Genomic DNA, 25,101 nt, shown 5'->3' with positions numbered 1-25,101 from the left:
GAGCGCCAACTCCGCGGGAGCCAGCCCCTCCCCTCAGAGGCGTCCTCCTCTCGCTATCGCTCCTCGCCCAGGGCCACCAGCAGATCGCCAGCTGCTCCGCCCGGAGCCCGTCCCGATCCCTGCCCTAGATCGGGAGCCGGGACCCCGTCCTGGTCTCGGGCTGGAGCTCAGTGGTCTCGTCCTTGGTGGGGGCGGGGGGGGGAGGGGGCGCACTTCTCTCCCCACCCCCGCTCGGTACTCACCGTGCAGCAAGGCATGAGGCTGCTCCGGGACGGGCGTGCTGCAAATCCTCCTTCGCCCGCAGCCCTTCCGCATCCTCCTCCCAGGGGCAGCCCCTGGCGACCTGGAAGGCGCGGGGCCGGCTGGCGGCCCGGACTTCTCAGGAGCCTCCTTCCTCCGCCTAATTTAGGGGCGAGGAAAGAGACTGCAGCCTCCGGGCTGGGAGACGAGACCAGACTGGGCAATGGCCTGTTCCGCAGACACACCGGTCCCGGGAAACCGAGGCAGGGGAATGGGGGAGGGGGCTCCCCGGCGCTCGTGCCCTTGGCTAGGCAGCTCAGGCAGTGGGGTTATTCCGAGCTGTGTCTGGGACCAGCGGGCGAACCGGCCGAGCAGGTGTTTCTAGGACTGAGCAAAGGCACTGCCAGGTTGGCCCCAGAGGCAGGAGGCAGGGAAGCGGCCGGGCTTGGCTCCAGGAGGTGGGGCTGGCTGCACAGGGCTGCACCAAAGCCGAGATTTAGAGCCCACGCTGTACCCCCTGCGCTGCTGGCTCGTCAGCTCCCCCTTCCTGAGAGGGGCCTCCTCCTGCTCCCCGGGGTAGCCCTGGCCACGGGGAGGGGGCCCGAAGGGATGGCTCTGCCCGGCCTGGACACCCGAGGGGGCCTGACAGGGAGGCTGGGGCAGTTACTGTCTCTAAAGTGAGGGGCTCATACTTGGTCACTTCCCAAGTCCCTTCCTAGGCAGCCAGATGGCCCCGTGGGTAGAGAGCTGGGCCTGAGTCAGGAAGGCCATGGCAAACCGCCCCAGGGTCTTTGCCAAGAAAGCCCCGTGGACAGTATGACCCATGGGGTCAAGAAGAGCCAGACATGAATGATCACTTGGACAACAAAGCCCTTTCCAGCTCTAAGCTTCTGCCTCCTGGCTGGAGGAAGGGCAGAATGAGGAGGAAGGAGGCTGGCTATGACCTGGGGACTTGGCTTCCTTCTGCTCCATCCCAGATGAAGGCTTCCAGAGCTGGGTGGGCCATTGGCGCTGGGTGGGGGGTTGGTGGGTGATTGTTTCTGACTCTGCGTTCTGGGCCCCTGAGAATCTCCAAGAACCACAGATCAGGATCCAAAAATTAGAAGCAGATAGAAAGAGGAGGAGGGCAAAAGGAAGAAGGGACATGAAAACCAGGAAAAGGGGGGACTGGTGAGACAGCAAGGAGAGCTGTAACCGGCAGGAAGTCAACAAGCACTTCTCAGCTGGGCTTCAGGCCATGCCCTGTGAGTCTGGAGCCAGGAGGATCCTAGCGGGCTGAAGAGACTTCTGTTCCCCCTCCCCATCACCTTCCCCAGGCCCTGGCTTCTCCTCCCTGGCCTGTCTCAGGACCCCCAGAGGAGCTCTGACTGTTCCTCTGAAACCTCCAACTACAGAGGCTGGCAGACTTGGAGGCGCTTAGAGCCTGGCTCAAATGAGGCCACGGGCTCCACTGGGAGCCGAGGAGCCGTTCCACGCTCACGGGCTGCACTGCTGGCAGTGGGGTATCATGGGAAAATCCCTGGATTCAGTCAGAAGACTCGGACCCAAACAGCAGCTCTGTCCCCTTCCTCTTCTATGAAACTAGAGCTGTATCTTCGATGAAATAAAAGGGCTGGAACAGAGGTTCCCTCAGTTGCCTGTTGTGCTTCTTCCGGGCCAGAAGTGGCCCATCCTTACCCCGTGGGAACAACTGAGAACAAATATCTTACTGATTGTGGTCCAGGAGGCGCCAGTGGGGGTATGTGGAAGAAGGAAACCAAGAAATCCATCAGCAGTTGCCGAGGGCCTGCTTTGTGCCGGCCGCTGCCGTGAGGATGTGGATCCGGGTTCACAGAGAGCGGCGGTCATGGTAGAGGTCATGGCATGGGGGTGGGGAGGAAGTGTCCACGTGCTTCCCATGGGGCTGGAATTATCCTGTTGGGAATGTTGCTTGCAATAAGAGGGCTCCAATGAGCCTTCGATGGTTTTCTGCCGTTGGATTGCATTGAGTTGTGGATTGTGTGTGGGTTGTATCCACCCCCAGTGGAGGAGCAACTTTGGGCCAAGGGGCTGACTCAGTGTTGTCTCGAACCACCAAGAAAAACCATCTCTAAGGGAACCTGTGCCAGATAAAAGTCTTCTCCTTGTCCCAGATGCCAGGCAAGCTTGGGTGGGGGGAGGAATTGGTGATAGAAGAGGAACAATTGGAAGGGGTGGGGCTCTTGGGGGAGCCTTCCCCTCTGTAAGTCTTCTTAAATAGATGCTAATGAGAGGAAGACTTTGCCAAGGCTGGTTCACAGGCTCCACAGTGGTAACCTTGTCCATCTGTCTACACCAGGGCCTCTTTCCTCTCTGCTTGGACCCAAGCCCAGAGTGCCCTAGCAGGAATCCAACCATTCTTAATTGTTCTGGGGACCTGCAGACTCCACAGCCGTCCAGCCAGCTGATCCCTGGCTTTATGTGTTGGGCCATCTGTCTCCACTGACCCTCCCCGCCCTCCCCCCCCCCCTCCCATCCCAGGAGAGCCTGATGAACCACCTCCTCCAAGGGCATTGGACAGCTCTGCTCTCAAAGCTCCTGAATCAGCAGAAACACGGTGTGGAGGACAAATAGGTAACACATAAGGTCTCCGGCTCTTGTCGGCCCACGTCTGCAGTCTGATCCTGCCTCCTTTGGGCACCATATTTGGGAAGGACAGTAACCAACATCTAGAGGGGACGGTGAGGTGGGGGAGGAATGGGAGCCCGACACCAGCCCATGGAAAGATTGGGATGTTTAAGCTGGAGAAGGGAGCACTCAGGGGGAGCACAAGGATCTGAAGGGTGACCCCAGGGAAGAAGTATCAGTCTTGCCAGTTGGGATGTTCTTCCTTGGGCGTCATTGAGGTCTCCAGGGAAGACTCTCTTGTCAGGGAGGCCATGAAGGGGCCTGTCCAGGTATAAAATGATGGCCACTGGACTCTCTTCCAGTTCTCTGATTCTCAGTTCTAAGCCCTACGCTCCTAGGAAGTCCTTGCTGCAGATGGGAAGGTGAATCCTAGAAGCAGAGTGAAGGAAGCCCAATGGCCTCCTTTTGACAGATGAAGAAACAGAGCAGGATGTGTAGGAGCTGCCAAAGGTCACCTGGGGGATAAGGGGCAGGATTTTGAATCGAGGTCCTTTGATTGCAACTTCCCCGATCTTTCATTGAGCTGCCTCTCATGAACACCAGACTCAAGTGATCTTGGATAAAGCTCTCTCTGACCTACCTCGCCTGTTGGATAAGAAAGTTGCACTAAATGAACTCTCCTGTCTGTGCCAGTCGGTTATTTCCTCTTTTTGAGCCTCAGTTGTCTCATCTATAAAATGGGTATATCAATGTTTACGTTTTCTACTTCACAGGCTTATTTTGCTCAGAGAAATTAGACTCATGCTTATTATTTGTTGTTCAGTTGTTCAGAAGTGTCTGAGTCTTTGTCACTCCCTAGCCAGGCCCTCCTAGCTTCCACTGTCCCTCAAAGTCTGGATGTGCCTGGGTATGAAATAGCCCACTTTGTGACTAAACCTTTTAAAAATTGGTTTTGTGGAGCCCATAGTCAATGGCCTCAAGAAGATAGAGCTTCTTAGGGAGAGTCAGGAGGCCTGCCTGGCCTTTTGTGTATTTTCTTTTCTTTCCTTTCCTTTCTTTCCTTTCCTTTCTTTCCTTTCCTTTCCTTTCTTTCCTTTCCTTTCTTTCCTTTCCTTTCCTTTCCTTTCCTTTCCTTTCTTTCCTTTCCTTTCTTTCCTTTCTTTCTTTTTTTTTTTTAACATACTTTTGTTTTCTTTTTCTTTTTTTCTGATTATACATGCACATTTATTTTTAATTCACATTTCTTTATGAATTATGTTGGGAAAGAAAAATCAGAACAAAAGAGAAAAACCATGAGAGAAAAGATAAAGTGAACGTTGATTTACATTCAATCTCCATAATTCTCTCTGGTTGCAGATGTCATTTTCTATCCAAAGTTTATCGAGAATCCCCCTGAATCCCACTAAGAAGAACTAAGTCTGCTGTAGTTGATCATACCCAATCTTGCTGTTACCATGTACAGTGTATTCTTGCTTCTGCTTGTTTCACTCAGCCTCAGTTCATATAAATCTTTCCAGGCCTTTGAAAAATCAGCTTGTTCATCATTTCTTATAGAACAATAATATTCCATGTGCCATAATTTATCCAGCCATTCCCCAGCTGATGGACATCCTCTAATTTTCCAATTCTTTGTTACCACAAAAAGGGCCTCCACAAACATTTTTGGCACTTGTGGGTCCTTTTCCTTCGTGATTTCCTTGGGACACAGACCCAGTAATGGCACTTCTGGGTCAAAGGGCATGCAGAATTTGATCTCCTTTGGGCAGAGTTCCAAATTGCTTTTCAGAATGCTTGGGTCATTTTCTTTTATGTATTTCCTCAAGCAAATCATCTCTCTGGGCCTCAGTTTCTCCAGCTGTAATTTGAGAAAATTCTATTGGATGAACTAGGCTCCCTCCATGCATGGGAATGCCATGTTCTCTGAGTGAGCGCAATCCTGCTGGAATCCATCTCTTACCCTTTTTTTGAAGGTTACCCATCCTCACCAAATGGGAAGTCCAGTCAGCCGGGAGCTCAGACACCAAGGCAGGGAACAAGGCCAAGGGGAGGGAAGAGTTGGAGATGAGGTCTTCCCAGGGTTGGGGCAAACAGCATCCTCCCATGGAAGCTTAACAGGGAACATGACTGTGGTGTGCCCTAAGAGTTAATAGCTACCCAATGTCAGGAAAACCTACTTACTTACCCTTAGAAAGCTTATACTTTTATCCTCTTTCTTTTTTCTTTCCTTTACTCCCCTCTCCACCACTGGGGAGAATATCACTGGGCAGAAATGACAGCAGACATACATTCCAGGACTGAGGCAAGGGGTCACATGTCCTCCCTTGGACAACCCTCTGGATGGAAGGAGGATGGACCCCAAACCAGCCTGAATACGAATAGAACAAGACCTGGAGAACACAACTGGATGGGTAACGTTTTTGTGGAATGAGTTTCCCAACTCAGGGAGGTGGGCAATTGGGGGGATTCTTCCCACTGAAAGCACCCCGGCCTCTCCCACTGGGAGCACTTCCAGGGAAGGAACTGGTCTTGCCTTTCTTTATGTCCCTGGCTTGTAGCTTGTAGCTTCGTGCCTGCTACAAAGTAGGCACTTAATAAATGTTTGCTGAAAACTCGATTTTACTAGGGAGCCAAAAAAAGCAGGGGAATCATGGGCTTCTGTGGGTTGTGATTGCCCATTATACTGATTTAGTGGTGTGTTTTAAAAGAAGGGAGATGCAGAAAGTCAGGGGAGGCCTCTTTAGCTCTCAAGTGGTTTTCATGTTTGTAAATGTTTAGATATGTTTGTGTTGAGAGTGTCCCTGGGGGGAAATTCTCTGCTTTGGATTGTGCTGGGAGCTACCTGAGCTTAGTAGCTAGCTCTTTAACGCTCCAGGCTCAAATATAAATTCCCCTGCTTGGTGTTCAAAGCCCTTCATAATCTGGTGCCTTCCCCCCCCCCCCCAGTCTTCTTATACCTCACTGTCCCCCATATTCTTTTTGATCCCTTGACAATGACCTTTCTGGTGTTCCTTGAAAAAGATAATCCATCCAAGCATGCTGGAGAGCAATCTGGAACTCTGCCCAAAGGGCTATCAAACTGGGCATGCCCTTTGACCCAGAAGTGTCCCTACTGGGTCTGTAGAAAGTCATAAAGGAGGAAAAAAGACCCACGGGTGCAAAAACGCTCTTTTTGTGGTAACAAAGAATTGGAAAATGAGTAGATGCCCTTCAGTTGGGGACCGGCTGAACAAGCTGTGGTACATGAAAGTATGGAATATTATCGTTTTATAAAAATGATGAACAAGCCGATTATAGAAAGGCCTGGAGAGATTTACATGGACTGATGCTGAATGAAACGAGCAGAACCAGGAATATGCAGTAACAGCAAGAATGGGCGATGATCAACTAAGAAAGATTTGGTTCTTCTCAGGGGTCAGTGATCCAAAGCAATCCCAATAAACTTTGGACAGAAAACGCCATCTGTAGTCAGAAAAAGAATGTAGAGATTGAATGTAAATCAAAACATTCTAAAAGAAAAAGACTAGTTCCTGACTCCAGGGATTCCTACTGTAATACCGAGAAACTGAGGCAAGCAGAGATTGGTTTTTAATCTTTAATGTGGAGCTTAAGCTAGCTGACCCCATGGGACTCTTGTCCAAAGCTTCTGATGCAGATAAACCGAGGCAGGGAACTTATGTAGGGTTTTTAGCTAACTAGGGTTTGCAAACAGAATACATAACCTGAATATACAATCTTATAGGGGAAACCAAGGCAGATAAGGGTGGTGGTGGTGAGGACACTGGGAGGGACAAGCCATAATTCCAGGAAAGGATCATAACTTAATCCTGACAGGATAGGGGTCAAGATAAGAAGGCTGAGGGCAGGAGACAGTATGGAGCAGTGCTCAAAAGGAGGGGGAGTTATCCCAGCAAGGATGGAGATGATGCACCTGGAGTTTGGGACACAATGGTATATAAAAGTGGTCAGAGCTTCAAGGTTTTCCTGGGCTCTTTTTTAAAACTCAATTTCCAGCACTAATGGCAAGGAAGGGGGGTGGGGTGGCTCAACACTCCCAGCAGCACTCTCTACTCGCCTCCACTGCCAGGTTTTCTGGCTTCCTTAAGTCCCAATTAAAATCCCACCTTCTACAGGAAGTTTTCCCCAGTCCCTCATAGTTCCAGTAATTTCCCTCTCTTGATTAATACGGATTTAGCCTGTCTCTAGCCAGTCTCTAGCTTGTTTATAGCTCGGTGTTAGCTTGTCAACTCCCCTATTAGATTGTGAGCTAGAGGAGGGCCGTTTTCCCCTCCTTCCATCCCAGCACTTGACACAGTCTGGCACACAGTTAATGCTGAATAAATGCCCACGGACTGATTCTTATGCACAACAGCGACCGTCTAGACCTTAATTCTGTGTCACAAGATCCTTGAGGACTGAATTATTGATGCTCTCCGATATGCTTTCTATTTTCCTAGGAGAGGCTGTTTCCCAGTTGGCAGGACCCTGGTAGGCAGTGGTTATAGCAGCCTCCCCACAGGAGTCCTCTGCCATTATCGACCCCGGGCCCCCTCGCCTCCAGCAGGGAGGTCCAGGCTTGGGCAGGCTGGCTTTTAGAGCCAAGCAGACCTCCGGGATAAAATATCTTTGAACCTTTCGATTCCATTCATATCTGGAAAGCATCTGAATCCCAATCCGTGCTGCGGATGCAGGAGGAGACCTAACCCCGGCCTCGAGGGGCTTAAGCCTCCCAGAAGGCCCAGGTTTGCTCAGCAGGAAACCCCAGATAGCCCAGGGCCATGACAACCCTCAGGTTTGTACTAGGCTTTAGCTAGGTGCCAAAGGGGAAGACAGAGTACCAAGCTGGGAAAACCACAGCAGAGTGACCCTAAGTGGGTTCCTTCAGGACTCGGCATAAAGCCGGTCTCCTCCAGGAAGCCATCCCGGTCCCTGCCACTGCTAGCATCTTCTCTCAGAGATTCCCTCCCATTTCATCTGTTCGTAGCTTCTACCTGCAGAGATGTTTGCAGGTTGTCTCTCCCATTAGACTGGGAGCTCCTTGAGGGCAGAGACCCAGTTTATGGCTTTCTTTGGGTTCCCAGAGCTTAACACTGGGGCCAGCACACAATGAGTAATTAATAAATGCTCCTTGGCTAGATCCTTTCACTGATCTCAGCCTTTTTCCTCATCTGTAAAATGGGGCCAACAACAGCATCTTCTTCCCAGGGTTATTGTGAGGATCATATGAGATAATATAAATAAAGTGTTCCACAAACCTTCAAGTTCCATGTGAGTCACCTCTTCCTCCTTGCTCCTCCTCTTCGTCTTCTTCTCTATCTCTTCACCTTCATCTTCTTCCTTCTTCCTTTCCTATAAACAATCCTGTTGTGGTAAAGATGTATTATGGTTACCATTTTATAGATTAGAAAACCAAGGCTCAAAGGACTTGAAAGATGTGGCCGAGCTCAGGGAGCTGGTAAGCAGCAGAACTTGGATCTGCATCAGTGTTCCTTGGCTACTGAATCTGGAGAAGTTTTCTCTCTTTTTTAAAAATTAAAAAAAATTATTTTAAATTCCAAATTCTCTCTCTCCTCCCAGTTTTCTCGGCATCATGTTAAGGGACAAATTGGGATTGCTTTGGTTCTCCACACCTCTTTGAGGGGTGTGGGGAGCCCTGGTGGTTCCTAGAGGGAGAGCTGTGGATTCCACCCCTTTTCGGGGGGAGGCTGGTCTCTAGTCACATCAGAATTTCTGTCCCTGAGCACTGATGGCCAGGAAGGGGGAAGGACAGGAGATGGCAGGTCGCAGCTAGTCTTACTCAGACCCACCTGGGTCTGTCCACTGGTAGGTCCCTTCCCACACCGAGGCTCCCAAGCTTCAGGAGAGGCCAATCAACAGCCTCCTTTTTTGAATAGTTGCAAACACCTGTCATGAATCATCTTCCAGATTCCTCATTGGCTGAGACTCAGCTGGTGCTGATTGTTCTTGATTGCCAACAACCCCCCTTTCTTTTCCTTTTCCCTTCCCCCTCCTCGGACCCAGGAAGAAGGTTCATTACTGGTGGGGTTGGCAGGTCCCTAAGACTTCAGAGGCACCATTTATTTCCACTCCTGTTCCCCGAACCCCAGATCTTGCCTTCCAGCAAAGAGCACAGGAGACAGCTTCCGCTGCCCAAGGAATCCTTGTGACCTTGGAGCCCATGGTAGAGTGACAGGATTGGAGTGAGCCTCAACTCAGAGCTGGAACGCTGGAAAATACCTTGGGGTCATGGGATTCAATCCCCTCGTTTATGGAAGAGGCGGCTCGGACCAAGAGGAGATCTGGGACTTTTTCAAGATCACGGAGCAGGTAAATATCAAAGGTGAAATTTGAACTGAGACCCTATAAGGTCAGAGACAGTGCTTTGGGGGCTTCCTCTCCCTCAGCACCCACCCTTGAGAGCCCCTCTCCACCCCCAGCCCCTGCGCTGACATTTTTGCTCACACTTCATGACCATCACATCTCGTGTTATTGGGCTGTTTGTTTTCAGCTCCGTTTTTAAACATAACTACGGGGCGTTGCTACACACTTTGGTTCCTGGTCTAAGGGGGATGGATTTCAAGGCCCCAGGTCATAGTCATTCTGCCTAGAAGAGCTTCCAAGACAAGTGACAAGATCATTGTGAGCTCCTCCTTAGAGAAGGAAGTCTCTGATCTTGAGGTTGGGATCCCAGCCCTGCCCTGGAGTCCCACTGAAGCATCCCTCGGGCTACAAAGGGACACCAGGAAATGTACAGAACACAGTCAACCGAGGGTGTTCGTGGGGATCCGAGGACATCAGCCAGGTGTGGTCCTCAGCCAAGGAAAAGAACCCCCTTAGAAGTTGTCAGCTGTACTCAGATGAGGCAAGGCAGGGGAAGGACCAGCAGTGTAGATGGGGCACATTCTTCTCCTCTCTTCTCAGCCACCTACATGAGCACCCTCCTCCTCCTCTTCTTTTCTTCCTCCTCCTCTTCTTTTCTTCCTCCTCCTCTTCTTTTCTTCCTCCTCCTTTCCCACCTTTTTTCCTCCTCTTCCTCCTTTCTTCCTCATCCTTTCTTCTTTCTTCTTTCTTCCTCCTCCTCCTTCTCCTCCATTACACACAGCCTTATATTTTGCCCTTTCCCCCTTCAGTTTTTGACTCTTGGAGATTCCCTTGGAGGCTTGGGTTTGAGGAGGGAAACTGCTGAATTTAAGGTTATGACTTGTAGGGGTGTGTGTGTGTGTGTGTGTGTGTGTGTGTGTGTGTGTGTGTGTGTGTGTGTGTGACAGAAAAACAGTTCTACTGTCTCTTCAAACTCTTCAAACTCCTGCTGGACTATGGGAGCAAGGAAGGGCTCAGGAGGAAGACTTCTTTTCAGGGACTTTTACTGGACACACAATGGGATGCTACCCACTCCCAGGTGCTGAATCTCACTGCTGAAGGACAAAATCTTTGGAACGAAGCAGCAATACCATCCTGGCCAAGGAAGGGGTGGGGGCTTTGGGAAATGACCCTTCCTCCATAAACTTCTTAGGAAAGGATGGGGAGGGTCAGCACTTATTCCACTTTGGGTGGAATATGGCTTCTAAAAGCAGCTGGAGAAGAGCTTAGCTGAGTGAGCTCGAGCCCAGGTCTCTGGCCACCGATCCTATTTTGTCCTTCTTTGCGGATAGCTGGCAACCAGAGGGTGATCCTGAGATGGACAAGTCCAGTCTTGGAGACAACTTTGTGAACCTGAGAGTCTGGAGATCCAGAAATGGCAGAAACCATTTCTGCATTGGGGAGGAGGACCATTCATAGGAGGAGGAACTCGGTCCTCCCTCCCCAAAGTCAATCTGGCCAACCCAGAGCCAAGGTCAAATGTGAAATGGCTATCCCACCATCTCCCAAATTGGACCCCTGATATTTTCAGTAACAACCTCCCAGGAGAGTATAGTGGTCCTTATGCTATGGCTACTGTTTCTTCAGTTTTCTTTCAACTCACACTTGGGGCTCTTCTGTATTAAGCATCTGTTTTGTGCAGAGGAAACACACAGTTGTTCTAGATCTTCTTTCCATTATACTTTAAGTGCCTTTCTGATTTTCTTACCTAGCTTTAAACACTGATAGGGTATTACTTCAGTCAAACTGAGACCTGAAAAAGACCTTAACTTAAAAAAAATCAAGATCTCTGGACCAGGTGTGCTGATCTCTCTCTAACCATTGGATCCAGATGGCTCCAGAGAGGAGTGTGAGGCAGGTGACCTTGCCCAGCTCTCCCTCATGTCAATCCAATCCACTTGCATGTCATGGCATCCCCTCTCTAATGATGTAGTCCCCTTTGAGAACCAAGGGAAAAAAAGAACGACCATCTTTCTATTCTTCCCTTTGACGACACCCCAGGCATGTGGCCAAACCTAAACTTTAAATAATCTCCTCCTAGGTTTTGAGATGGAGAATGTAAAGAGAATCAGGAGAGGAAGTTGATCACTTTTGGTAGAAGCTAGGCTCCCAAGATCTATCCTGATCACTGCATGCACGAGTTTAGAGAAGAGAGGTTCCCAGTAGAGAGGGGGAAGACATAACACCCCCTAGCACTGGACCTAGCAATGGTTATGGTCATTTTCTCCACTCCATCTCTGTTGGAACGCAGATAAATACACAAGATGGAAAGTGATGGGACAAAGAAGGGATCAGCCCAAGCTCTCTTTCTCGGAATCATTGAGCAGCAGAAGACACTGGGGTATGGGAAATGCGGATTGCTGCCCAGGAGGAGCTGGGACTTGAGCTGTTTTTTTTTTTTTTTAATAGCTTTTTATTTACAAGTTATATGCATGGGTAATTTTATAGCATTGACAATTGCCAAACCTTTTGTTCCAATTTTTCCCTCCTTCCTCCCATCCCCTCCCCTAGATGGCAGGATGACCAATACATGTTAAATATATTAAAGTATAAATTAAATGCAAAATAAGTATACATGTCCAAACTGTTATTTTGCTGCGCAAAAAGAATCAGACTCTGAAATAGTGTACAATTAGCCTGTGAAGGAAATCCAAAATGCAGGCGGACAAAAATAGAGGGATTGGGAATTCTATGTAATGGTTCATAGTCATCTCCCAGAGTTCTTTCGCTGGATGTATCTGGTTCAGTTTATTCCTGCTCTATTGGAACTGATTTGGTTCATCTCATTGTTGAAGAGGGCCACGTCCATCAGAATTGATCATCATATAGTATTGTTGTTGAAGTATAGAATGATCTCCTGGACCTGTTGAACTAAGTTTTAAAGGAAGAGAAGGAGTCTGGAGGAGAAAGGAGACGCGTGATGGAGATCCTAGGCAGGAGGGATGAACAAAAAGGCCAGAGGCAAAGACTCATAAAGTGGCCTCCATATAGCTTCGGGAGGAGAAGGTCCCAGGTTTGTCTGTCCCCTTCCTTTAACCAAGCCTCCTTAAATTGTGGTCCATGAATGTAAACCTTCCCCTTCCCCTCATTGTATTTCAATAGAACTGTGTTATTTTGTAATTCTGTGTACTTTATTTTATTCACTTAAAAAGCATACTCTTGAGAACTGGTCCACCAACTTCACCAGACTTCCAACGGGCCACGATACAAAATAGGGGACAGATTCTTGTTGCAGTGCTGTCAGCTCCAGCCTGTGGGTGATGGATCCCTGGGGCAGCCGCAGAGCTATTTGTATGAGGCGGGAAATTCAGGTGCATAGCACACATCTCCAGGAAAACTGAAAAATAATACTTCATGTAGGTAATGTGGTTTAAAAAATATCATAGCCCACGAAGGTCAGAATCTTTTTCTGACTCTTGGATTGGATTCATAATTTGTTTTTTTTTTCTCTCTCAATAGTATTGTATTTTCCCAATTACATGGAAAAATAGTTTTCAGCATTCATTTTTGTAAGATTTTGTGTTCCAATGTTTTCCTTCCTCCCTCCCTCCCCCACTCTTCCCTTTCCCCCAAGACAGCAAGCAATCTGATATAGGTTATACATGTATATTGGGGTTTTTGAAAAGAAATAAGACTTTAAGACTTAAAGGACCAGGGAAATTTCTCTGACGAGGCACTCTTGTGACCTAAAATATAATTTTATCTAGTACGTGACTGGATTCCTAGGAACTTTTTGTCATCACATATTTCCTTGATGGATGGATGCTAATAATGCAGCCTCTATTCTATGTGTGAGGAAAGGAAACTTTTTTTTTGGCATTAAAAGGATGCCCTCATACTTTTCTGGCATCAGTGCACCAGGTAACTACATTTACTGAAGCTCAGAGCCCTCTTCCCTACTCTGTATCAGTCCCGGAGCAATTTGCTGTGACTGAAAAAACCCAGGAGGAGATTATTTAAAGCTCAGGTTTGGCCACATGCCCGGGGTGTCCTCAAAGGGAAGAATAGAAAGATAGTCGTTCTTTTTTTCCCTTGGTTCTCGCAGGGGACTATATCATTAGAGAGGGGATGCCATGACATGCAAGTGGATTGGATTGACATGAGGGAGGGCTGGGCAAGGTCACCTGCCTCACACTCCTCTCTGGAGCCATCTGGATCTTTTTCTTACTTGTTAGCTTATGAACAAAAACTTCAACACTCTAGTCACACTTATTTATGGCTCATGTCTAGGGCTTCTTCCCCAAAGGGAAATAGGAAAAGATACTTCTAATCGACACTATGAATCAGGTATAGATCAGGTGGTTTATTCTTACACAAAAGGAAGTTCTGGACATAGAATCACAGGAACATTAAGCACATGCGCAGAGTGATTTAAGCAGGATTCAGTAACTTAACTTACAGCTGTTGTTGATTCTGCTGGTAGGCTTGTAGTAGTCAGAGCTCTTTAGTACATAGAAATAATCTGGAAGGCAGCTGTTAAGTCATTTGGCATGTTACCTTATTTTGACACTATTTGGATCTAACAGCCATATTTAGGCTGATTTTTTTTTCTGCACCGAGTCTTTTCCTGCTGCTGCTGTGACCCAAACCGATCCTTCTGGGGGATACCGCTACATTCAGGCACAGACACCCCCGGCCCTTTCCTGTTTACAAGAGTGACTTTCTAACTCTTCGGAGCAGGGATGCACAAAAAAGACTCAGGCTATCTAGGACTAAGCTCACCTAGTTTTGTCCCCGTCACTAACTGTCCTAGGGCAGGATCATCATGCAACTGAGGTGGAGAATAAGCCTGTCTTTCTATCACCCTATACTAGAAGCTTGTCTTAGCATCTGGAGAGCTACAACCAAGAGAGCCCCAGCTGGAAGTTTTATGTTCTTTTAACAGAAGCCGAATTTCACTCCCTACCCTTATGAAACAATCAGGGAATCAGGATCTGTCATCACTCAAGCACCAAATACATTTAGCAGGAAGTCATCACTTGACCCACAACATTCCTAAAGCTCCCGCTTGCTCAACTGGAACCAGACAGTAACTACACATGTGACACACAGTGGCGCTCATTACATTGAAAAAGTGGGAAGCCACTGGTCCGGAGCTCCTTCTCTTGGGTCATCTTTGATTTCCCTGTGACTTTGCTTAGTCCATTCTGACTTCACTGCTGTGGCCTCTATCTGCGTATTGGATGGTCTTCCTCTGGGGGAGAAAGGTTCTGATCAATTCTTCGTGATAGAATACCCACCCTACTGCTTAGCACAAAGCCTGGGACATAGTAAATGCTTGATATCTTTTTGTAACTAACATAGCCCGTAGTGTTACGATTGGTTAATCCACAAGGTTTCCAGAATCTTCCCACATTGCAAAAGCAGGGACTGTATCTTGGACAACAGCAATAGTGATTCGGTATTGTTTATATCTTGAGGTCCAGGTATAGAACATTCTGGTCTCTCCCCACTCCAGTCCATGGTTGATTCATTTGTCAAAAGGATTTCCCCTGAGACACAGGTCTGACTCCATTGCCCCTCCGCTCACTAAATTCTCATGGCTCCCTAACCATGATTAAATACACACTCCTCTGTTTGACATTCAAAACTCTTCATGACAGGTAACCTCCCACTTTCTGCTCGTGCGCTCTCTCTCTCTCTCTCTCTCTCTCTCTCTCTCTCTCTCTCTCTCTCGCTCTCTCTCTCTCTCTCTCTCTCTCTCTCTCTCTCTCTCTCTCTCTCAAACACACACACACACACACACACACACACACACACGCAGCTACACCGGCATGTTGCTGTTGCTCCTGCAGGATGCTCCCTCTCTCATCTCTGCACATTTGATCTGAATGTTATGGATACCTGGAATCCTTCCCTCCCCCCCTTTTTCCTCCTGACTTTCCCAGTTTCTTTCAAATGTTCCCAGAAGAGACCTTTCCTGGTGACTCCCAACACTCCTGCTGAAATCTCCCCAGCTTCTCTGGGGGCATCTGGGAGGACAGCACTATTTCCACGGTGTCCCCTCCTTTAGAGAGTGAACTTCTTGGAGGTAAAGACTGTGGTTTTTGTCTTTCTTTATGGCCTTAGAGCTGAGCAGGGTCAGACATGGAATTAGGGTTGGATTTATTGGATAACTGAGTGACTAGGTTGGACGACTTGCACTAGAAAGGGCTGTCTTGTTTGTGGAGAAACATCTCCTCCTTGTGGCCTTGTGCGGGATTGTCTCCTGGTTAGTGGCCGTAATTGATTTCTGAGATAGCAGCCCCTGGGGTGCTGGGGAGCAGAGGGTCCCACATTCCGAGGACTTGGGAGAAATGCAGCCCATTTGTTTCACCAAGGAGCAGAGTGAGACCCAGGGCGGGGAAGCTACTTAAGTAGTAAGTGTTACAGGTGAGAGTTCAACCAGGACATCTTGGTCCCAGAGCAACACTCCTTCCTAAAACTTCTTAAACTCCTCCCTAAACAAACACGGGCTGATTTCTCATTCTATAGGATTACTTCCCCCTCCCCCACCCAGTATAATGGAGATTTAGGATTTTTAAAAATTAGAAACGCATCCACTGGACAAGACCAAGATAAGTCACTAGTTATTCCTGGAGAGGAGGAGCCCTCCATGGCAGAGGACTTGGGCTGGGGGGGGGGGGCAGGAAATGGGGCGCAGAGAGAAAATTCAGGGGACTGTCTGCCTCTGAGGTGGCTCTTGGGAGGAGCTCCGGGGACCTTTCTCATAGCCGTCATTTGGTGAGCAGCACCTTCCCCTGCCCATGAGAAACCAGCAGCCTCCGGTGCTATTGAGAATTCCAGTCCAATATATACTTATATTGTATTTAATTTATACTTTAACATATTTAACATGTATTGTCATCCTGCCATCTGGGGGAGGGGATGGGGGAAAGGAGGGGAAAAGTTGGAACAAAAGGTTTGGCAATTGTCAATACTGTAAAATTACCCATGCATATAACTTGTAAATAAAAAGCTATCTATCTATCTATCTAGAAAGCCAGTATGTAAGTTTTTTTTTAATAAAAAAAAGAGAATTCCAGTCCACACATCTGTCAGCCCAGGGATGGTCACAGGCTTTATTTGGAAACAGCCCAGGTTTTCTTGGTCAGAAAGGCCGGAGACCTGCTAGAGAGGTGATCGAGCATGTGTCTCGCTATTGTTCCGGCAATGGGCTGTGGGGAAATGAGGGCTACCCTTAGGGGCACAGGGTCTGGTTGAGAATTCTGCCGCTGCCACTTGCTATCCAGGCAAATTCCTTGGCCTCTCTGGGCCTCCATTTCTTCATCTCGAAAATGGGCAATTCTTCCTAGATGACCTCGAAAGAGCTCCATGGTCATCCCTGGATGTAGAGTTCATGAAACACTCACTTGGCTTTATGAGGATCAGCCCTGGAAGGAACCTCAGACATCTCCCGGATAGTCCAATGCTTCACTTTTCAGGTGAAAAAACTGGGGCCCAGAGACTTGTAGGGGCTAGACCAGATGCAACAAGCGCTTATTAAGCACCTACTGTGTGGCAGGCCCACTACCCAGGAATCCAAGAAGAGCAAAAGAAAATCCCCGGATCCTAGAAGGGAGAGACAACTAGCCACCAAATATATACAAACCAAGCCCGTGACAGAATAAATGAGAATGGAACTCTGAGAAGAATTGGAGCAGGCTTCTTATAGAAGGCAGGATTTTAGGGGCATTTGAAGCAAACCAGGGAAGACAGAAAGTGGAGATGAAGAGAGAGAATTTCAGGTCACAGTCAGGGAAAATGCCTGGAGGTAGAAGATGAAATGAGAGACCTGTCTCACTGGGTGGAAGAATAAGGGGGGGGGGGGAAGCGGGAGGTATGGGAAGATTGGAAAGGCCCCGGGGAATACGACATATGAAATCGGGCCTCGGTATTTGATCCAGGAGGTGGGAAGAAGCCCTGGGTGTTTATTAGATGGGGCTGCGTGACATCATCTGGCCTGCACTTTAGGAACATCAGTTAGCTAGGTAGGGGAAGGCATTGCGTGCAGCCGGGAGAGGAGCAAGAGACTCTTGCAGTGGCCTTGGGGAAAGGAGGAACCAGTTAAATGCCCGGTAGAAGGATGGGCAGGATCTGCAAAGCTCTGAAGTGGGAGCTAGGGCAACAGAGGAAAGGGCAGGATGTAGGTTTGAGGAGATTAGGGCTGGGTGGTTAGAGGGCAGACCTTTAGGGGGGATTAGAGAGTGGACATTTGGGGAGATTGGGAGTGGACACAGGGAAGGGTTTGGGAGTGGACTGTGGAGGCTTAGTGGCTTCTTGGGGATTAGGGAGCAGACCCTGAGGGGGTTAGGGAGCAGACCTGTAATTTCGTTTCCTGTAGGGAATTCACTCTTCACCCCTCTCAGACATCTTCCTCATCATATCCTCTCTTGACCCCCTCTCCCCCATGAAGTGGCTCCTTTGGCAGGACAAACCCTCCAGGTGCACAAGTGACCCCATCCCCTTGTTTCAGGAGCAGATGGCACCGCGCCCAATCTCTTGTCCCATAAATTCTCAACTCGTCTTGTCCCCTGGTTGCTTCCTGACTGTCTAGAAACACATCATGTCTCCTGTCCTTAAAACCACTCACCCACCCAACTCTAGCTTAGACCCGAGGAGGCCCGCAAAGATCCCATGGGCTCCCAGCACTGCAAATAGCTTGAGCTAACAGGCTTTGTATTCAAATCTTGCCTCTCACTCTTACTACTGGTATAATCTTGGGGAAGTTACTTAATCCCTTTCAGCCTTGGTTTCCTCCTGAATACAATGAGGGGATGAGACTTGGGGGTTTCTAACATCCTGCCTAGCACTATTTCTTTGACCCTGTTTGTTCTCATTAGCCAATGCCCTCCCCCATCCTGTTTCCCAAATCTTCCCCCATCCCTCAACTCTCAAAGAGCCCATTCCTGTCCTTGTTACTCTGTTGGCTTTGGAGGTCGAGGGAGGCCCAAGGCTGTGCATCTTTTCAGCGTTCATGAGCATAGATAACTAAAATCTATGACATCCATTTCTAGACATTCTTTCCAGTTATGGCCACTGAGCGAGGGAGGGAGCAAGTTATCTCCCCGTGAAAGATGAAGAAACAAACCCAGAGGGGGTTCATCTGTTTTGGGGCAGAGAGTGGAGGCCAAATCCAGCTGCTTTTGAATTTTTCTTTTTTTAGGAGAGTGGGAATTTCTTCCTAGGTTTTAATTCAATTCAATTCCTATTTTAGCATCTGAGATTCAGAGATGGATGGGACCATCCATGCCCTGTGGGCCAACTTCCCATTGCCTTTTGCAAACCTTAAAATACTGTATAAATCTTAACTACTATTATAAATGAGAGGATGTCATTTTTCAGTTGTGTCAGACTCTAGCCATCTATCATTTCCTTTTTCCAGCCCATTTTACAGGTGAGGAAACTGAGGTCCAAAGTACTTAAATGATTTCCTCAAGTTTACACAGGCAGCAAAAAGTTATCAAACTGTGCATACCCTTTGATCCACTAGTGCTACTACTGGGCTTATACCCCAAAGAGATTTTTAAAAAGGAAAAGGGACCTGTATGTGCCAAAATGTTTGTGGCAGCCCTGTTTTTAGTGGCTAGAAAGTGGAAATTGAATGGATGCCCATCAATTGGAGAATGGCTGGGTAAATTGTGGTATATGAATGTTATGGAATATTATTGTTCTGTAAGAAATGACCAGCAGGATGAATACAGAGAGGCTTGGAGAGACTTAAATGAACTGATGTTAAGTGAAGTGAGCAGAACCGGGAAATCATTATACACTTCAACAACGATACTGTATGAGGATGTATTCTGATGGAAGTGGATTTCTTAGACAAGGAGAAGATCTAACTCAGTTTCAATTGATCAAGGATGGACAGAAGCAGCTACACCCAAAGAAAGAACACTGGGAAATGAATATAAACTGCTTGCATTTTTGTTTTTCTTCCCGGGTTATTTTTACCTTCTGAATCCAATTCTCCCTATGCAACAAGTGAACTTTTGGTTCTGCAAACATATATTGTATGTAGAATACACTGTGACATATTTAACATGTAAAGGACTGCTTGCCATCTGGGGGAGGGGGTGGCGGGAGGGAGGGGAAAATCGGAACAGAAGTGAGTGAGTGCAAGGGATAATGCTGTAAAAAACTACCCTGGCATGGGTTCTGTCAATAAAAAGTTATAATTATTAAAAAAAAAGTTTACACAGGCAGTAAGTGTCAGGGGCACTCACCAGGGCATTATTGTCCCATGGGTTGAATTCCACTCAATTCACTCACTGCCAGGGTAGGGGGGGACCCTCCTCAGTAAGCCACTCTAATCCAGACTGAGGACAGAATCCCCCACAAGTATCTATCAGCCTGCCTTTAGAGTTCTTCGCTGAGGGGAAGGTTACTGCCTCTGGAGGTTTCCATTCTAATCGCGGAGGGTTCTCACTGCTAGGAAGTTTATCCTTTATCAATCTTCCCCTCAATTCAACTCAATTCAGTTTAATTCCGTTCACCATTTATTATGTGCGCCAGGCTACTGTTTCAGACCCCGAGACAGAGCCAGAGAGTTAAGTCAGTCCCTGCCCTCGAGGAGCTTACATTCTGCCCTAAGCGGTTTTGTTCCCGGTGGGCTTGCTGGGTAACCCAGAGGGGGCGGGGCGGGGCTCAGGCGGTCATCTCCAGGGCCTCGGCGAACCTGCTCTTCCCTCTCCTGGCCCAGGCCCTTTGGAGATCCTGCCTGTGGCCCGCATTGCAGAAGTAAATGAGGGGCTTGGTGCTGCTGTTCACACAGGCCAGGAGCTCGGCAATGGACAAGAAAAAAGAAAAAAAAGACGCCAGGGAGCCCAAGGTGTTCTTCACGGTCCAGTAGATGAGGAAGGGGAGTCCGCAGAAGAAGAACAAGGGGACCAGCTGGAGGACGAAGCAGTAGAACGGGGGCTTCGGGCCGCTCTGGGAGCAGCACTGCACGCGCACCAGCAGCACCACGCTGGAGACGCACAGAGCCGAGAAGAGCAGGCCCATGCAAATGACGCTCACCACGTGGTAGCGGAAGCAGGTAAGCCACGAGCCGCCCCCGGTCAGTAAGCCGCAGGCGCGGGCCGGCACCAGCACCAGCGGCAGGGACAGCGCCCAGACCAGCGCGCACGTGCAGGCCGACGTGTGCTTAGGCCGCCGGGCGCCCCACCGGGGGAAGAGCGCGGCCAGACACTGCTCCAGGCTCACGGCCACCAGCAGGCCCAGGCCGGCGGCGAACCAGAGGAAAGCGACCACCAGGTAGAGCGGCTGCTGCCCCCGGCTGAAGCTGAGGATGGCGAACACCGTCTGGCAGCCCAGGAAGAGGAAGTCGGCCCCCGCCAGGTGCAGGATGTAGACCGAGAAGGGGTTCCGCTTGGTTCTGAAGCCCAGGAGCCAGAGCATGAGGCCGTTCCCCACCAGCCCGCCCAGGCCAATGAGGATCATGAGGGACAGCAGGATGATGGAGAAAGTCCTCCCGCTGATGATGTTCCAGAAACTCAGCATGGTGGTGGTGGGGCTTTCTTCAGGAGGGGGAGATCATGGAGAGAGAGATTCCCAGTCCCCGGATGGTCTTTGGACAAACTTCACCGAGCCCTGGTGAGCCCAGGAACCCCTGGGAACACAATGACAGGGAAGTCCAGTCATGCTTCCACTCATTCACAATAGCAGCTAATCTTTATAAATTGTTTTAAGATTTGCGAAGAGCTTTATCAAGTGAGATAATTGTAAAAAACACTTAACGCAGTATCTGGCACATATCAGGTGCTATATAAATGTTTAGCCCCTTCTCTCTACAAAGATTTCCTCAACTGATCCTCCCAACCATCCTGGGGGGGGGAGGGGGAGATGTATGCCTATTCTACAGATGAAGAAATTGAGGCAGAGATTAAGTGATGTTCCCAAGATCACACAGTATGGTTTGAAATCAAATCCGAAGTAAGATTTGAACTCAGGATTTCCCAATTCCTGATCCAGAGCTCTGTTATCTAGCTGTCTTTTACTAATTTCTTCACTAGGAATTGATCAAGAACTTCAGCAAAAGTTCACCAAGTCTCTACTGTGTAGGAGACACTAACTATATAAAGACAAGGAAATAATCCCTGCCCTCAGGGAGGTTGCATTGTCATGAAGCTGCAGCAGCACACAAGCACATGCACAATCATTTGGAAGCTCTTGGGGAGGAAGGATTGCTCACTTTGGGATCTTTATGTCCTGTGCACCCAGCACACAGGATGGCTTTTAGTAAATGATTGTTGAATGAATCACATCAAAACATAGACAGACACAAAATCATTTCAAAGAAGAGAGCGCAACTAATGGACTTCCCAGAAAAAATCCTGTTATGGAGGTAGCAGCTACTCTTTGCGGATAGTAAGGTATCTGGAAGCACCCATGATTTACCTGTACTGAGCCAGGTGCTGAGAGGATGCAAAGAGGAAAAAACCTAGTGCTTATCCTCAGTTCAGTTGGAGGTGCTCAGCTAAAGATGGAGAGCCCTGGAATTGTTTAATGAAAACACAAGATGGCGGATGGCCTGGAACGTTGGAGGCAATATGCTGTGTGCAAAAGTATCCGAAGAGAAGGGTGGGCTGGGGGTAGGGCTGAGAGGGCTTGGGAGGGAAATGCCTGCTTGGGGGACCCACATCCTGATCTACTAGGAGATCTAACCTTGAATAGGGGAAGGGAGCTTCAAGGGTATCTAGTGTAGGAAGTGCAGAGTAAGGAAATGGAGGCCCTGAAAGGTTAGGAACTTACCCAAGGACATATAGGTAGAAAGCAGCAGTTAGTCCTCAAACCCAGTTGTTTTTGCCTCCACTACATACACTGCCTGCTTATTTACCTTCTCTACTCCATATTGTCAAATGAGATAATTCTTGTAGAAACTGCCATAGTGGATGCTATAGAGCTAATTCTCGTAGAAAGTGCTTAGCCCAGTGTCTGGTATATATAAAAATGTTTCTTCTCCTCCTCTCTCTCTCTCCACATAGCCCCTGTTCCAGTTTGGCTAGATTTTTTTCTTGTTCTTTTCACTCTCACCACTTGGCTTTCCTCATTCCCTGCTTCCCCTCTTCTCCCATGTCCCTCCAGGTATAGATCATGTTCTGATCCTTCCTCCAGTCCCAGAGATTCCTCATGGCTTGCTTCTCCAGATCATTCATTAGGACCAGGAAAACTGAACTCTCTATCTTTTATTGTTTATCCCTTTGTGATCAAACTTCAATCCTTCTGGGATTGGGTGAGAATCCCACTGCGGCTACCTTGAGGAGAGCTCAGGGAGGAGGAAGGCAGCCTTAGGGCCTGCACCTGCCTTGGCTGTCTCTGCTGGCGCCTCTTACCTGCACAGAGGACCGACTTTAGGGCCCCGGGCTTCACTGCCAGGAGAGACCAGAGACAGACGGTGGCTGAGTGCTGATGTGGACACACGTCCTGCAGAATTCCTAAGGAATCCTTCCAAAGCTTACATCATTGGATCCTCACTATGCCCTTGGGAGGGAGGAAGCTCAAGACTTAGCGAGAAGAACTTGACTTGGGATTTTGTTGGCATCGGGGACTCCTGAATGAGGAAAGTCCTTCTCCCAGAGCAGATCAACCTCCTTCCTACCATTTCTTATCCTAGGGAATTTACAGAGCACTATTGGTTAGCAGGTATTGAACCCGAGGCTACAGTCTGTCCACTTTCGATACGATTATGACCTCCTCCTTCTGCTTTTTCACTTCCCAAGAGCACCTAGTCAGGCTGAGTGCAAGAAGCAGGATGCCTCAGGGGCTCTGGAGCCAAGGCTGACAGCGCAGCTCCTGGTGGGGGAGCTTTGTTCCTAAAGAACCTGGGTTTTGGTCTTGGCTCTCCCATGGTCTTTGGTCATGATGCCATGATTTTCATCTGTAGCCCTCAGTTTTCCCATCTGAAAAATGAAGGAGTTGGTCTACAGAGACAGTCACTAAAAGTCCTTCCAAACTTTGTTGATTTAAAGGAAAGCAGCATAAGGATGAGCAGGACTCCTCTGAGAGAATTAGGGAGGGAGCCCAAAGAGGCTGTGAGTTCTAGGAAGGAAGGAGCCCTTCTCTCTTGTTCTCTACATCCTCTCCCCAAAGGTCAAGGAATTTTGGCCCCCGAGGATAAATAGTAGGAGGGAGATTTCTATATTTCTTAGGGACTGTTTGGGTTTTATCCTGGCAGGAGGCAGGGGCCTATTGAAATGATCCCCTATGATCTCTTCTGATTCCACCTTTGAAGCTGGAGAAAACCCAGACTTTTGAGGGCACAGGAAAATTGGAGGCAGAGGAGCAGCTTGGAGGTGTAGTGGATACAGACCGGGTTGACTTTGGAGTCAGGAAGTCCTGAGTTCAGATCCTGTTTTAGACACTGACTAGCTGTGTGACAACAAATCACTTACTCTCTCTCAAACTGTTTCCCCATCTTTAAAATGGAGATCACAATAGCACCTATTTCACGGGGTTTTTGTGAAGATCAGATAAAATAAGCTTTGCCATAAACTTTGTAAAAATTCAAGTGCTACATAGCTGTTAGCTGTTATTAGGAAAGGTATCTACAGGGAATCTCTGGGCACAAAACAAAATATAGGTGGACCAAGGTTCATATATGAACATGCACACACAAACTCCCTTAGGATGATGTATCTTGTCTCTCCCCAGCTCCCATTGCTTTTCATCTCTCTCCACAATGATTTTCAAGAAACTCTTTACTACCAAGAAAACCTAGAGATTGGATAAAATGGCAAAAGCTCCCCGAGAAGCAATGTGGAATCAGTGGAGATGGGGGAAGGGATTTTCCTGGACTACCCTCAGACCAGTGATAGGAAACAAGGTATCTAGCAGAGGCAAAGATGGCCATCTGGGAAGAGAAGGCAGAGAAAAGGAGCATTGAAGGGATGGGGATTTCTGCAAGCTGACAATTATTCTCACCAGCACTTCCCAAGTGTCCTGTGGTTAGCAGTGCCTCCCAAGGGTCCTGTGGTCAGCAGTGCCTCCAGGGGTCCTGTGGTCAGCAGTGCCTCCAGGGGTCCTGTGGTCAGCAGTGCCTTCAGGGGTCCTGTGGTCAGGATTGTCTCCCAGGAGTCCTGTAGTCAGCAGGGCTTCCTTCCCAGGCTCTCAATTGGGTCGTGAGTCTGTTCTGACTTACTGGAGCCCAGGGTCTACCTTTGTCCTGCTGAAAGCACCCTGTCCTTTCTTTGGGAGATCAGGCTCAGAGATGAGGTTGGGGAAACTCTTGCAGGCTCTAAAATCTCTCCCATCACATGATGTTGGGATAGGTTGGCACTATTTCTGTGAGTTCTTAGGAAGAGCGTTTCCCAAGAGTCATCTTGGTGGGGATGTTGTTGGATGATTTGTTCTTGAGCATCTTGCCCAGCATTATTTAACAAAAAAGAAATTTTCCAGGTTGGAAGAAAAAAAAAACTTTTCCTTATTATTCGCTGTCCCTTCCAGGGCTGTCAGGAAAACTAAGGGAAAAATCCAATTTAGCAATCAATTGACCCATGAGGCCATATATTTTTTTAAATTTGCTAATATGTTTTTTATTATTTTGGACATCAAGACTTATTTTTTTACAGTTTGTTTCTAATCTTGGGCACAAAATTACCACTGTATCTACACTTTTTTTTAAACTAAAGTTTTTTTATTTTCAAAACATATGTATGGATAGTTTTTCAACATTGACCCCTACAAAACCTTGTGCTCCAAATTTTCTCCTCCTTCCCCCCATCCCCTCCCCTAGTTGGCAAGTAATCCAATATATGTTAATCATGTTAAAATATGTTAAATCCAATATATATACACATTTATACAATTATCTTGCCGCACAAGAAAGATCAGATCAAAAAGGAAAAAAATGAGAAAGAAAACAAAAAGCAAGCAAATAACAACAAAAAGTGTGAAAATGCTGCGTTGTAATCCACATTCGGTTCCCACAATCCTCTCTGG

At 48.1% G+C, this 25,101-nt stretch overlaps 1 protein-coding gene across 1 annotated transcript; it reads right to left on the bottom strand.

The window, feature by feature from the left end:
* Positions 1–19,665: 19,665 nt before the first annotated feature.
* Positions 19,666–24,300, bottom strand: MRGPRG (MAS related GPR family member G). Its single transcript, XM_051964846.1, is given in 3 exon segments — positions 19,666–19,857; positions 19,859–20,773; positions 24,085–24,300. Coding segments are annotated over 2 exon segments (846 nt in total). The 5' UTR covers positions 20,665–20,773; positions 24,085–24,300; the 3' UTR covers positions 19,666–19,817.
* Positions 24,301–25,101: the final 801 nt, after the last annotated feature.

The sequence above is a fragment of the Antechinus flavipes genome, chromosome 6 (assembly GCF_016432865.1).
Source record: "Antechinus flavipes isolate AdamAnt ecotype Samford, QLD, Australia chromosome 6, AdamAnt_v2, whole genome shotgun sequence".
In the NCBI taxonomy this organism is placed as follows: Eukaryota; Metazoa; Chordata; class Mammalia; order Dasyuromorphia; family Dasyuridae; genus Antechinus; species Antechinus flavipes.
The sequence above is the reverse complement of the archived record's forward strand: the minus strand, read 5'-3'. Positions and strand labels throughout refer to the sequence as shown.